Genomic DNA, 13,744 nt, shown 5'->3' with positions numbered 1-13,744 from the left:
CTGCAAAACAGCTGATCACTTAGCAATTGATCAAGTCAAATATGAAAAGAAGGACTAGGGGTTGAAATAAAGCAGTCTTCCAGTATCTAAGAGGCTACCACTAAGAAAAGAGGGATCAGCCTATTCTCCAAAGCACCTGAAGGCAGAATAAGAAATAATGGGTGATAACTAATCAAGGAAAGAATCAATCTAGAACTAAGAAATTTCCTGACAGAACAATCAGTGAAACTTGAGAATTTGTGGGTGCTTCCACATTGTAGGTTTTTAAGAAGAGATTGGACCATTTGTTTGAAATGGCACAGGTAATCCTTGACTTACAACCACAATTGAGCCCAACATTTCTGTTGCCAAGTAAGACATTTGTTAAGTGAGTTTTGCCCCATTTTACAATCTTTTGTGCCAGTTATGTGAATCACTGCAGCTATTGAGTTACTAATATGGTTATTTAAGTGAATCTGGCTTCCCACTGACTTTGCTTGCCAGAAGGCTGCAAAATGGGATCACATTCCAACCAGGACACTCCAGCTGTCTCAAGTATCTGGATTTGGATCACGTGATCATGCAGATGCTGGAATGGTTGTAAATGTGAAAAATGGTCATAAGTCACTTTAAAATGCCATTGTAAGTTCATAGTCACTAAATGAACTGTTGTAAGTCAAGGACTACTCTGCTTGAGTAGAGGGTTGGAGTAGAAGACCTCCAGGGTCACTTCCAACTCTGTTATTCTATTACTTGATATATTGATAGAAAACAGCCCCCAACTTGTTCTTCAGGAGTTATTTGTATAAAATGTATCCCTAAGTCCTTTTCTCTGGATAAGATTTTGCTGCTGCCATGTAGCACTATTTTTATGAAAAATTGGTAAGGGCACCTTAGATGAATTATTTGACATAGAGAAAGGTGAGCAGTGAAAGAAGTTATCTAAAACTAAGATGTATTTGTGCAATTTTACGTGATATACAAATTTTTGCTAGAGATTTTTTTAAAAATCTTTTTTTAAGTACCATGATAACAAAGTGAAATAGCACTGGATAACTCCTTGGACATTGGATTTTTGTTCTCTTAACTGCAGGATTTAAACATTTTCATGTGTGCGAAAATCCTCTAGTAACAGCTTATTCCACTGTAAACCTGATGCTCAGTAGTTGCTCTTCATTCTGTATAGTATCTGGGTTTAATCCCACAGGACATGGCAGTCAAATTATATCACTTCAGGATATGAATCATTATTCCCTATGGAATTTGATAATCTCAATTATTAATTTTGGAAAAATCGTATTTACTCTTACTGGAGAAATGTACTTTTGAACAAACTGGTATTTTTGTGCAGAAATGCTATTCCTTGTGTCTGTCCTTCATTAACAGCAGTGGGGTTGGTTACAGAGGTTAACCTGAGGACATGATGTAATGTGTTTCTGAATAAATACTGTATTTGTTATACAGGGAATACTCTACATTCTTTTCTTTTAAACATACAAAACAAAGTTTGTAATGTTTAATAAGGGGAGTGATTCTAAACAACAGCTGATAGCATAAGTCTACTTAAGGAAATGGGCTTGTTCATTACTCTCCTATGGACTAGGAACTCTGAGGATTTTTACTCTAAATTTGCAGATCAACTTCACCCTTAGATACTGCTTTGCATATTCAGGAAGATTTTGATGGGAGTTGTTTGAGAAATCAGAATGGTGATTAAAACAACTACCTATAATACCCATAATCTGTGATGTTTAACTTTACATTTAAAATGACCTTACAATTCCATTACAATGCAAACTTTATTATATTTAAACTGAGGATACTGGCACGCTTTGACCCCAATTAGCTGGAGGCCCCAAGCCAACTATGACAATTTAATAGGGATAAGTCATCAATAACCAATTCCTTTGTATACATGATGTACAATGGCAATAAAGACTATATACTACTATCAGAAATCCTATGATTCCTGAATATATCGGGAAGTAAGCCGAAAAAAAATAGCAACATGGAGTCGCTTTCCTATTGGGAAGTCACCAGAAATTTCCCTCATCTTGAAAGGAAAACCTTCCACATACCGATATTCCCCATCCTATCAAACCGAAGGAATTCTCTCTGGACGCTTCTCACTCTCACACACCGAGGGCTTTCTACGATGCTTTTAAAAAAAATATGTAACGCTGGGCGCCTCTCTAGAGGTTTTCAGCTCCAAAATTAACCCTGGAAACTCGTCTCCTTTGTGATTTTCGCCTCCGAATCTTCCGTTTCCACAATCTTCCCTTTCCTCGCCGAATAGGAACATTTCGTGAACGTAAAAATAGGCTTTGAAAAAGGGGGGCTCGTATCACTTATCGCCTCTATCTCTAAAACAGCTCTGCAACTTTAAGACTTGTGGACTTGTGGGTGGCTGAGGAATTCTGGGAGTTGAAGTCCGCAAGTCTTAAAGTTGCCAGTGTGTGCAGACCCCTGCTCTAAAACCTTCTTCTAAAAAAAAAAAAGGCAGCAGGGCGGCCCATGGGTAACCTAGTTCAGGCACCCGCGTAGGCCTGGGTCTCGGGAAACAAAGCCCCTTCTGGGCTGTGGGATTTCGTTCCGGACAAACAGTCGCGCTTCACAAACAAATCCGCCCCAAGGCTGCGCAGGTGGCAGGGACGAAGCCTCCCTTCGATTTTCCCGGGAAAGCGATTGGTCCCCCAAAACCTCGCGATGCTCAAGGGTTGCGGAAAGATGACGCCATTTCCTCCGAGGCAAAATGGCGGCCTCCGGCTCGAAGTGTGTCAAAAATGAAGAAGTTGTCGCCCCCCTGGGATACACCGGTGAGTAGGGAACAGGGCTGAGAGACGAAGAACGGAACCTCTGTTTAATCCTGAAGCTGCTCTCTCGGTTGCTTGAGGGTTTCAGTGGCCTCCGACCTGGTTTTGGCCGTGTGCTGATACGCATCCTTTTGTTTCTTTCCCTAATGGGGCAAACATATAATGCATACACGGACGCAAAAGGCCTGCGTACAAGTCAATAGAGTGTTGCGCTTCTGCTTGTATTTGGAAACTGGTTTTCTGCAAGAGGAGATAATGGAGGCAGTGATTAAATAAATTGGCCTTTCTGCGAGGTAGCTTAGATGGGGAATCCAAATTAATTTTGATTCCACTTGTGATCCGAGTATTCTGTAAATGCGTGCATATACGAAAGAACATGCTTCTACTTTGCAACATTATATAAAGAGCAAAAAGGTGTAAGGAATAATAAACCAATAAAATGAAGCATGATTTTCAAAAAAGATAACTAAGTCTAGCAACATCTGCAAGGAAGGTAGAAGGGTTCAGATTAGGCAAAGCAATGGAATAGTGTGATGCAAATCCCATCCCCTTTTTTCACATGAACTACCTAGTTGCACAAATACCTGGTTTGGTGCAAAAGCACAATGTTTGTTTGTGTTATACCACCTTTCTTTTTACAAATAACTCGAGGTAGCAAACATATAATAATCCTTCCTCCTATTTTCCCCACAACACCATTGTGAGGTCAGATGCTGCTCTCTGTGCCTTTTTATCCTTGCAATTCTTCCTGTTTCCACCAAACACTATCATACATTCTCGTTTACCTGTCTTGTTTTGAAAATCAATTTCAATTCTGTCTATCACAGTGTTCTTGTTCTCTTCCTCCCCCTAGCCATTGCTCATTCCTACATTTGTTTTGAAATTCAGTTTTCTTCATTTTCTCTGTAAGATCAAACCATTTCAACATTTCTCATGAGTCACTCACTTTTATATTGATGTTCATTCAATACCAGAGTTTTACTTCATCTATTCTTGTTTTAACCATGCATATTTCTTAGTATCCCATTCTCACTTCATTCAGTCTTATTTTCACATTTCTCTTGACATACTCAGTTTTGACATAAATCTAACAAAATTGCCAGAAACTTTTATACATAGCCATAGTCACCTCATTTAAAAAAAAAACACACACATTCATTCTTGGCAAAAGGCACTTATTGTCTACCAATTTTCTCCAGTGTTTGTGTGTCTGAATGCTTTTGTATTTTCCTGCTTTTAGTAAACATTTTGTCAAATTTACCTAAATTCATCGACTTACTCTAGTTTTTCACTATTTATTAATAACTGTTATGTAATAACTATTAATAATGTTTACTCCTGTTTCCTATACAAAGCAGTGATCTTTAATCAATGTTCAGATGTATATTTTTGCCTCATATAGCATATGTGTTCACTGCAATTTATACAGGTTCTCAATCAACAATATGAGATCCTGTGCATTCATGTTTCCAACTACTAAACTTCTAATATACTCATAATCATTCTTGATGCATAAATTAAAAAGGTTCTGCTCAATTAAACATTTTTGTTATTAATTTGTGGTGGTTCTGTTTAAATATTTGTTTGTCCAAAATAGAGGTAAAGTGGAAAGGAAATATTAGAGAGCCATGCAATACCTATTCCCCACTCCAGTTCAGCAAAAATACGGTAGTTTACAATTGTCTAGAGTCCATGAAGGTTAAGGTGGACAGATGCAGCAGATATATCTGTAAAAATGGAGACAGATCGTAAATATACACTTACGTGCATTTTAATTTCTGAATTTTAATGTTCTCTATGTGGAAAGAAAACTCTACCTGGGTTTTTCTTGCTTCAGGAAGTTTTTTCCCCAATCTAATCAAGAGTTAGTAAATTTTTTAAAAAATATTTCTCAAAAAAAGGGTGTTATTACAGTAGTTAAGGGGCAGCTCCTGTCTCTTTATCTGATTGCGTGTTTGTTTAATCAGTCCAATCCTCTTAAAAGGAATTAGGAAACAAACAGTAAAATGCAAAAATAAATATTGCATGCACAAAAAATAAGTAAATAAGCCTGTACTCATCCTACCTTGTCCAGTCACATACAGACATAGCAATAAAACATTTCCTTCTTCACATGTCTACCAGCTTGGCTTCAAGCATATAGCAATAATACTTAAGACTTTTATGCCACTTCATAGTGCTTTACAACACTTTCTGTTTTATTTATTACTTACCTATTGCCCCCAACAATCTGGATCTTCACTTTACTTACCTTGGAAGAATGGAAGGCTGAGTCAATCTTGAGCCAGTCACGAGCAAGCTCCTGGCAGTAGGTAGAGTCAACCTGCAATACTGCATTCTAACCACTGCCACACCATGGCTCTTTAGTCATTCAGCAGTGTACAGTTTTTACTGCAAATAAACTGGTGGGATGCTGCTCAGTTCCTGGAGATGACAAGGACTCTAATTCAACAGTATGAAAGGCATCGGGTTGGGAAAGGTTGCCTTAGATTGTCTTTCAGAATTGTTACCTGTTGCAGAGAAATTGTAACCCAATCAAAGGGCAAAGTATTCTATTTATTCATTGAAATAATTGTGATAGCCCCTGCAATGATGGTTTTTTTTCATTTATGAAACATTCACCAATATTAGTTTTTCTTCCCTGAAGTTACTTGATTAGAAAATGATTTTATTCCTTTTTAGCTATTCCAGTCAAGTTTTCTGAGAAGCACCAGTCACCTCATTATCTCTATGTGAAAGAACACAAAGTCAGAGAGGGGAGAGATCCCAAGAGGCCTCAAAACCGAACACTTTTTGTCTTAAACATCCCTCCATATTGTACAGAGGTGAGTTTATTTGGGTAAGGAGAGGAGGATTACATAAATTACAGAGATTTGGACATTCAGAATAGAGATATTACAAATAAACAAGATAACTTTGAGAAGATAATATACACTATATTGCCAAAAGTATTCGCTCACAACTGCATTTAATTATTTGGATGTGTGAGCGAATACTTTTGGCAATATAGTGTACATTGGACTTTTATGAATAGCATTCTGCTTAGAATACAGATCTTCTGACAACAATATGTTTTCTTTTTCATTCTGTTAACTGATCTTGTTTTAGTCTATCTGAACTTCTGCCTAATTTGGTCCCTCTAACTTGGTGCCCCACGAGATGTGTGGGCTTTCAGCTTCCGCAGTTCAGATATTAATATTGAGAAGAGGTATGGAACAGCTGATTGTAGATATTTGCAGTGCTGGTTGGAATGAATGACCGTCTTGAATATGAAGAAAGCTTTGCTAAGAGAAAGTTTAATTTTTTAAAAGGTTGAGCAAATAAAGAAGTAGTATAGTTAAAGGAATACATAGGCCCTTTTCTCTCTGCCCTGCCCCTCCCATCCACATGAAGGACCGAGTTAATTCTATCTCAAAATTGTGATCAGGACTCACTGCCAAAAGAAAGGTGCAGCACACCAAGACTCCGAAAGAAAGGTACAGAATTCTTCAGAGTTCTTAAGAAAGTATCCACAGTTTTCAGGGGGCCTTGCTGACTTTTTAAATGACGTGTTGGTTCCTGGAGTCCAAAAATTAAGGCATAAAAAGTAGTGAGCAGGATAACAGGATAAATAAAATGAAATATATGTTATATGATATCTAGCCATTTATTTTATAATTTCCCACTTCTCTCACATTAAAAATTAGATAACCATGGAAACTTTTAGAGGGATTCTGGAACCAATGTCAAAGGTTTTCAAAGGCTATGTTCATAACTTGGTCCTCAAGCTATGAACGCTGATTGAAGAGAAGAAAGTTGTGAATAGTAACCTGCCTACTATAGATAGGTGAAAATTTTGGGCAAAATAGAAGAAACCCTTTCATCTTATAGAAATGTCCACTCTCTAATTATGCCGTGAATTGTGCTGAAACCTTTTTTCCTTTTCTTTTAGGAATGTTTATCAAGGCTGTTCTCCACCTTTTGCCCCATACAATCTGTGGAGATGTGTGAAAGGCCAAAGCCGGGAGATGGGACAGAAATATCCAGGACCAAGTTCTTCAATAACAAGATACTCTTGGTAAATTGGGAATGTGGAGGAGAATAGCATGATGAAGGGAGCTATGGCATTACCTTTTTAAGAAAGACAAATGAGCACTTTTGAAAAAGCAAATGTGTCATTATGATACTCAAGTATTGCCTTATTCCTCACATTGTTCTTGATTCCTTAATGAAACAAACAAGTAGTGTTTATGATGTGCATCAAGACCTTTTAGACTAACAAATTTATTATGTGCTGTTGTGGTAGCTTTTGGCTGAATGGTGTTGGGTCCCTTTCTAGCTTGCCTCAGTTTGCCTCTGCTCGTTTTATAATCCAGATTATCCTAGGTAATTTTTGCAGGCTGATTTCTTGATACTTTAAAGGAGGGAGAGTCAAGACCCTTGTTTAAGAAGCAATTTTTGTTTTAGCAACTAGTGTGCAATATTTTATTATATAATATTTAGCTTAAGTTTATTCTGTGGGCTCTAGATTAGACCAGGATTCATAAATATTTCCAGACCTATATATGACAGTACAATCTACAAGTAATCCCAGCAAAATAGAAAATGATTCCAGGGGCTGACTTGTATTTTAGATACATGGCAATGGGGAGAAAATCATAATGGCATATGAACAGCCAGGATGAGGCTGAACAGCTATCTCTATGGTTGCCCTTATTTTTTAGGACATATGTAAGTGAAACCTGAAACAAAATGCTTCTTGCTTCACAGGGATTCCAAGTAGCTTATGTGGTATTCAGAAGACCTGCTGGAGTACAGGCTGCCAAATCACTACAAGGACCCCTGATAATATCTTCAGACAGCCATCCTGTGCAAACTGGCATTCACAGTAAGTTAAGCACAAATGCTACACATTTTCCTTTTCCATACAGAAATATTAGACAGAACTGGAAATCAAGGGTTTAAATAAGCCCTTCAGTCTTGGCTTTATCTTCATGCTCTGATTTAGTGTAACTGATTATTTTTTCTGGCTCTTTGGTTTCTCAATTTTATAGTATTTCACTGTTATATTTGTAAGGCATCTTGAATCATAACAGATTAGGATATTCTATATATTTCATAAATGATTATTTTTTTCTGGATGTTTGATTTTATAGTAATTTACTATTATACTTGTAAGCCATCCTGAATCAGAATAGATTGTGATATTCTATATATTGCATAAATAAATATTTACCAGTCAAGAAAAAAAGGAATGAATTAGAACACAATATCTTGAAACGCAAAATATCAACTTCTATGTTAATATAAATAATGCATATTTTGGATTTATGAAAGCTAGTGTGTGTTCCACATAGCAATGGAAACTTGTAGTTAAACATGGATAGGAAGTTCTAAATTCATTTTTAAAAAGTGGGAATAGACATCTTTGATAAAGCATTCTATAAAATTTGGAAGCACATAAAACTTAATTAACAGTTTATTTAGATGTTAAATGGACTGCTGGGCCTTAATTTTATTGGTGCATTTGTTAGAAATTCAAAAAAATCAAATGATAACTTGATAATTTCAAAAAGTTGAAAAAATTATGTGAAATTAATAGAGTTACACAACCATTTGTAGCGCTCCTTAGATCCTGCTAGTTGAAGCTTCAAGCTTGACATTTCTGCCAGGATTGCTGCTAAAGCAAGTAGTGACCCATTAACACTTAATTATTTTCATGTTCTGATAAATAGCGTAAGGTGAATTAGTGAATTAGATCCTTTTGCTCTTAAATTGAGTTTATTACAATATAAAAGTTTGTTTTGTGTTTGTTGGACATCTCAGAGAATAGACCTCCTGCTCCTCAGAGGCTTCCGCTGGTAACCCAGTCACCCCCTCCATCTCCTCTGACTCATTTGACTAGACTGCCATCTCCGCTGTCAGTCGATGAGCCACAACACTGGGTCTCCCTAATGGCAATCCAGCCTAAGAGCACTAAATCCCCAGTGGCTGTCATATTGGGTGTATGCATGCATTTATATTGTTGGTTGGCTTGACATAATAATAATAACAACAACAACAACAACTGAAGAAGAAAAACATGCACTGGCTGATTATTTAAAAGAAAGTCAAGAACATCTATTGTTCGAAGTAAAGAACAAAAATCTACTGAAGGCCCAACAGACGGAACAAGAATACAAAAAAGATGTGATAAAATCAAGAATGGAGAGTTGGCAGAACAAAGCACTGCATTGCCAATTTCTGGAAAAAATAAAAGATAAAGTGGCCAGTGAACAAACTTGGTTATGGTTAACAACAGGTACATTAAAGAAAGAAACAGAGTCACTAATCCTGGCTGCGCAAGAACAAGCTATCCGCACAAATGCCATTAAGGCCAAAATCGAAAAATCCTCTGATGATGCCAAATGCAGACTTTGCAAAGAAGCTGATGAAACTGTTGATCACATACTCAGCTGCTGTAAAAAAATCGCGCAGACTGATTATAAATTGCGGCACAATTCAGTAGCACAAATGATCCATTGGAATTTGTGCAAAAATTATAATATTAAAACAGCAACAAACTGGTGGGAACATCAGCCTGAAAAAGTCACCGAAAATCAGATGGTCAAGATCTTGTGGGATTTCCGTATACAAACGGACAAAATACTGGCGCATAATACACCAGACATCACGCTGGTTGAGAAAAATAAGGTCACAATCATAGACATCGCAATACCAGGTGATAGCAGGGTCGCCAAGAAGGAACATGAAAAAATCGCAAAATACCAGGACTTAAAAATCGAAATTCAACGACTATGGCACAAACTAGCAGTGGTAATTCCAGTGGTAATTGGCACACTGGGTGCTATTCCAAAAGCACTGGAATTACATTTAAAACAGTTAAAAATTGACAAAAATCACCATCAGTCAAATGCAAAAAGCCGCACTGCTTGGATCTGCACGCATATTATGAAAATACGTTACGATGTGCTAAGCCCCTGGTGGGGCCTGACTAGTAACCAATGCCAAATCCGGCGAAACAACTGGCCGCTGTGATACAATTGTATAACAACAACAACAATAATGGGGTCCGACTAGTAATCCATACCAAATCCGGCGAAACAATTGGCCGCTGTGATACAGTTGTAATGATGATGATGATGTAAAATAATACCATAAAATGTAAACTTTTGTGCTTAGATATAGGTCGGTTTGTCCTACAACACTGAATCTGGTTCAGAATATATGAAGAGCAACTTCCAGATACTCAAGATGATTTCTCCCTCTTTTCATATCTTGAGAATTGCACTGCAGAGTTGTTGATTATTTTATTTTCACTCTTTCAGAATGGATTGCTAGATATGCAGCCTCAATTGTGGATCCTGCTGAGCTGAAGACAGAAGTTGACTTTTTCATGAAAAATTATGATCAAAAGGTTGCAAAGGTAAACCAATGAAGGACATAATTGTAGGGAAATACTGCCTGTCTTCAGAGTCTTTCCTTGATCCAACACCTCTGGAATGGGTTAGGATTAGTATTGGTTGGCATGGTGTAGTGATTAAAATGTTTAGGTGGGGCCTGGGAAACTGGAGTTTAATTCCTCTCAGCCAGAAAGCTCATTGAGTGATCTTGGACTAGCCATTATTTGTCTGAGCATATTATTACAGAGCCACAGTGGCGCAGTGGTTAGAATGCAGTACTGCAGGCTACTTCTGCTTATCACCAGTTGCCAGCAGTTTGGCAGATCGAATCTCACCAGGCTCAAGGTTGACTCAGCCTTCCATCCTTCCGAGGTTGGTAAAATGAGGACCCAGACTCTGTAAATCGCTTAGAGAGGGCTGTGATGTGATATATATATATATATCTAATGCTATTGCTGTTGCTGTTATCTCACAAAGTATATTTGAGAAGAGGCAGAAGAGAAAAGCAAAGTGGGATGTAAAGTGTTAATATGTTTTCAATCCAAAAATTATAGTATTTCCAATGCATTATCTATGTTTGTTGTACCACATGTGTCCACCATACTGAACTTGGCCAGAGCATTTTCTCCCTAACATGTATCACATATCTCAAAAGTGATTATGTGGACAATTACATTATCCATATTTCCTGAGAACAAAACTGCTATTATAAGAAAGCTCACTTTGCACAAAACTGGGATTTCTTCAAGTTAAGAATGCCCTTCTGGATTGTAAAGCACTTCTTGAAAGCAAGTCTGACATCAAAACTATTTTCATACAAAAATATTTTTCCCTTCACATTCCTGGAATAGGAAGAAGCCAAGGCTGAAAAGGAAAGAAGGTATTCCTGACAAGGAAGGGTGGGTGAAAGTGACAGGAAGGGCCGAAAGCCTGGTCTTCCATGGACAGAAGCAGCCAATTTGCGGGCCCTAGAAAGAGAGAAACGCAAGAGAGCACGGAAGGAACTTGCTCAATTTTTATGCCTGGCAACATCGTGAAACCAAGAGGGCAACGTGAGTTATTTACCTTCCATGAACTGTTTCAGGCATAAGGTTCAAATGACATTGTTTATTAATCACTTGGTGAACAGGAATAAGGAATATTTATCAAATTTGCAGAAGAAAACTATTGGGGCGGAATATCCATAAATTAGAAATAACATTCCAAATTTATTGTTAGTTTAGAAAAACTAGCTGAAAATTAGATGATGAATTTCATGATATAAATGCAAAATTCTTCAGATGCACAGATACAGAATGCGGTACCTGACCCGGGAACAACACCAGAGATAGTGGTTTGCCATTACCTGCTTCCTAGTGGCTAAGAGAAGAATGACTGGCCTGGAGCTGAGAGAGACTGTAGGTTAAGGGAAGAGTAAGAACTCACAGTCTCCCGTTTCAAACTTATGGCTTGATCACTTACCCTAAACTAGCTCTCCAGGGGTATGCACCACATCTAATTATAAAGGAGCATAGTTTGAATAGCATCAGATGTGTTGTTTAGGTAACATAGTCCTTCCTGTAGTCAATCTGGAGAATAACTAAAAGTCGTTAACACCATTTCCAAAAATTGGTTTTTATTTGGGGGATCAATGATGATGCAATGAAAACATAGATATTGCTTTGGTGAAGTGAGAGAAGGAAAACTAAAACTGAGAGACTTTGTTTTCTTCTGCTTCAATAAATCATGGACAAACTGTGGATCCCCCATATCACTTGTAGCAAAGGTTTACCAAAAAGAAGCCACTAAAAATTTGAAATTAAAAAAGCAAATAAAACCTGGGTCCAGACTCAAGTTATATCACAGCAAGTTTTTCAATTTAATTAAAGGCATTTTTGATGTGCCTTCTTTTCTCTCCAATCAAAATACTGGTATCAGGGGGGAAATATTACAAAGTTTCAAGTTTAATAACATTTGTATGCCGCCCAATCACGTAGGACTCCGGGCGGCTAACAATATAACGTAACATCAAAAAAGAAAAGAAGAAAGAAAAGATAGATTTAAAAACACATAGATTTAAAAACCCACCATGCACTCCGTTCTAAGTGGGGCTGGACCGTGTTTGGGGTCAACAGCCCAGGCCTGCCGGAACAGCCAGGTTTAGTGGCTTTACGGAAGGCCGAGAGAGGTGAGATGGAAGGCCGAGAGAGTGGGACAGCAGGCCGAGAGAGTGCAATACATCACTTGAAAGACAGGTGGAACACAACTAAGTAACCCCAACTCAGAATGGCTTAATACTAAATAAGGACATGCAGTAGGAAGATTGCTAAATGAGCAAAAATGTTTTTCATATTCTCTAGCTAACTCCCACTATGTTATCTGGGGACATAGCGCAAATAGGGTTGAAGGTTGTGAAAGCATTTGTCTTTCTCATCCCTATTTTCCAGTAATAATTTGAATCACCTTGAGTAGTTACCTGCTAACAGATATAGGATTGAAACCTAGATGGTTGAAGAACGATATTCTCATCTCTCCTATCTAATATCTCTTGTGATTCTTTCAGATATAGCCCAGCTAAGACAAGAAATTTGAAGAGGATAAGCAGAAAATTGCTCTCATGAGAGCACAGCGAAAGTTCCGCCCATATTAACTTGGAGACGGTTGCAGCTGTCCCAGGATGACAGTCGCCAAACTTAGAATTAGTTTTTATTAAGAACCATCCTGATCTCTTGGCTGGACTCAGGCTCAGCTGCTAAATAAGAGGTACCAACTGCAGGCATTCACTTCTGTGAAGCTGATCATTCAGTGTCAAAGAATTTCTATTGACAAACTGCAATGGATTTCGTCCTCCAACTTCCTAGCCTCATGAATTTAGGATTCTCAAATACATTTTATAATGAACCATTCTGCAGCTTATTGCTTAACATCACTAACGTGAAGGGCAGCTGTCCCAAAACCCCCTCCCCAACTGTAATTATTGTAAGCCATAAATGTCAAGGGTTTCTTCTTTTTTACTTTTACAAAAAAAAGACGGAAAAGAACGAAACAATTTTTTAAAAAATGCTGTTATACCAGTACTGGTAAGTGGACAAAGATGTTGCAAAAGTTGTGCAGTTGATACACACTATATTATTGCTGAGAAATTAAAAACCAAAATGCGTTGTTATTTGTAACAATAAGGAAAAGAATTTAAGAATATTATGAATATGAACTGAATGTATTTGCTGTTTGTTATTTAAAGATAAAAAAGGACAAAAACTACTAAAAACATTACAGGTAAATATTTAGTTTCTAACCTCCCCTTAGTTGTTCTCTAAATGATGTACAATATTTATTAAAAAAAGAAATTATATTTTTATTTCCTTAGTCCTTTATTATTTCTTAACCACCACACATTAAATACCTTAAATTTAAACTTATGACGTAATGTGCACTACTGTGGAAGCCATTCTGGTTGAAATTTGCTCAAACCTGCATTTATGTCTGCTGCTAGTATTTCCATTTTCTGCCAATTTATGTTGCCCAGTGTTTGGATCTTCAGTTACATATCTCTCTTCTAGGGTTTATGGTGCCTTCCAGGTAGAATTAGAG

At 37.4% G+C, this 13,744-nt stretch overlaps 1 protein-coding gene across 1 annotated transcript; it reads left to right on the top strand.

The window, feature by feature from the left end:
* Window positions 1-2,465: 2,465 nt before the first annotated feature.
* RRP7A (ribosomal RNA processing 7 homolog A) lies at window positions 2,466-12,960 on the top strand. The gene is given in 10 exon segments (XM_032221950.1): window positions 2,466-2,795; window positions 5,475-5,617; window positions 6,724-6,849; window positions 7,542-7,659; window positions 10,100-10,197; window positions 11,026-11,049; window positions 11,051-11,084; window positions 11,087-11,178; window positions 11,180-11,230; window positions 12,723-12,960. Coding segments are annotated over 10 exon segments (831 nt in total). The 5' UTR covers window positions 2,466-2,731; the 3' UTR covers window positions 12,804-12,960.
* The last annotated feature ends 784 nt before the right edge of the window (window positions 12,961-13,744 follow it).

Source organism: Thamnophis elegans, chromosome 7, assembly GCF_009769535.1.
Source record: "Thamnophis elegans isolate rThaEle1 chromosome 7, rThaEle1.pri, whole genome shotgun sequence".
Taxonomy (NCBI): Eukaryota; Metazoa; Chordata; class Lepidosauria; order Squamata; family Colubridae; genus Thamnophis; species Thamnophis elegans.
The sequence above is the reverse complement of the archived record's forward strand: the minus strand, read 5'-3'. Positions and strand labels throughout refer to the sequence as shown.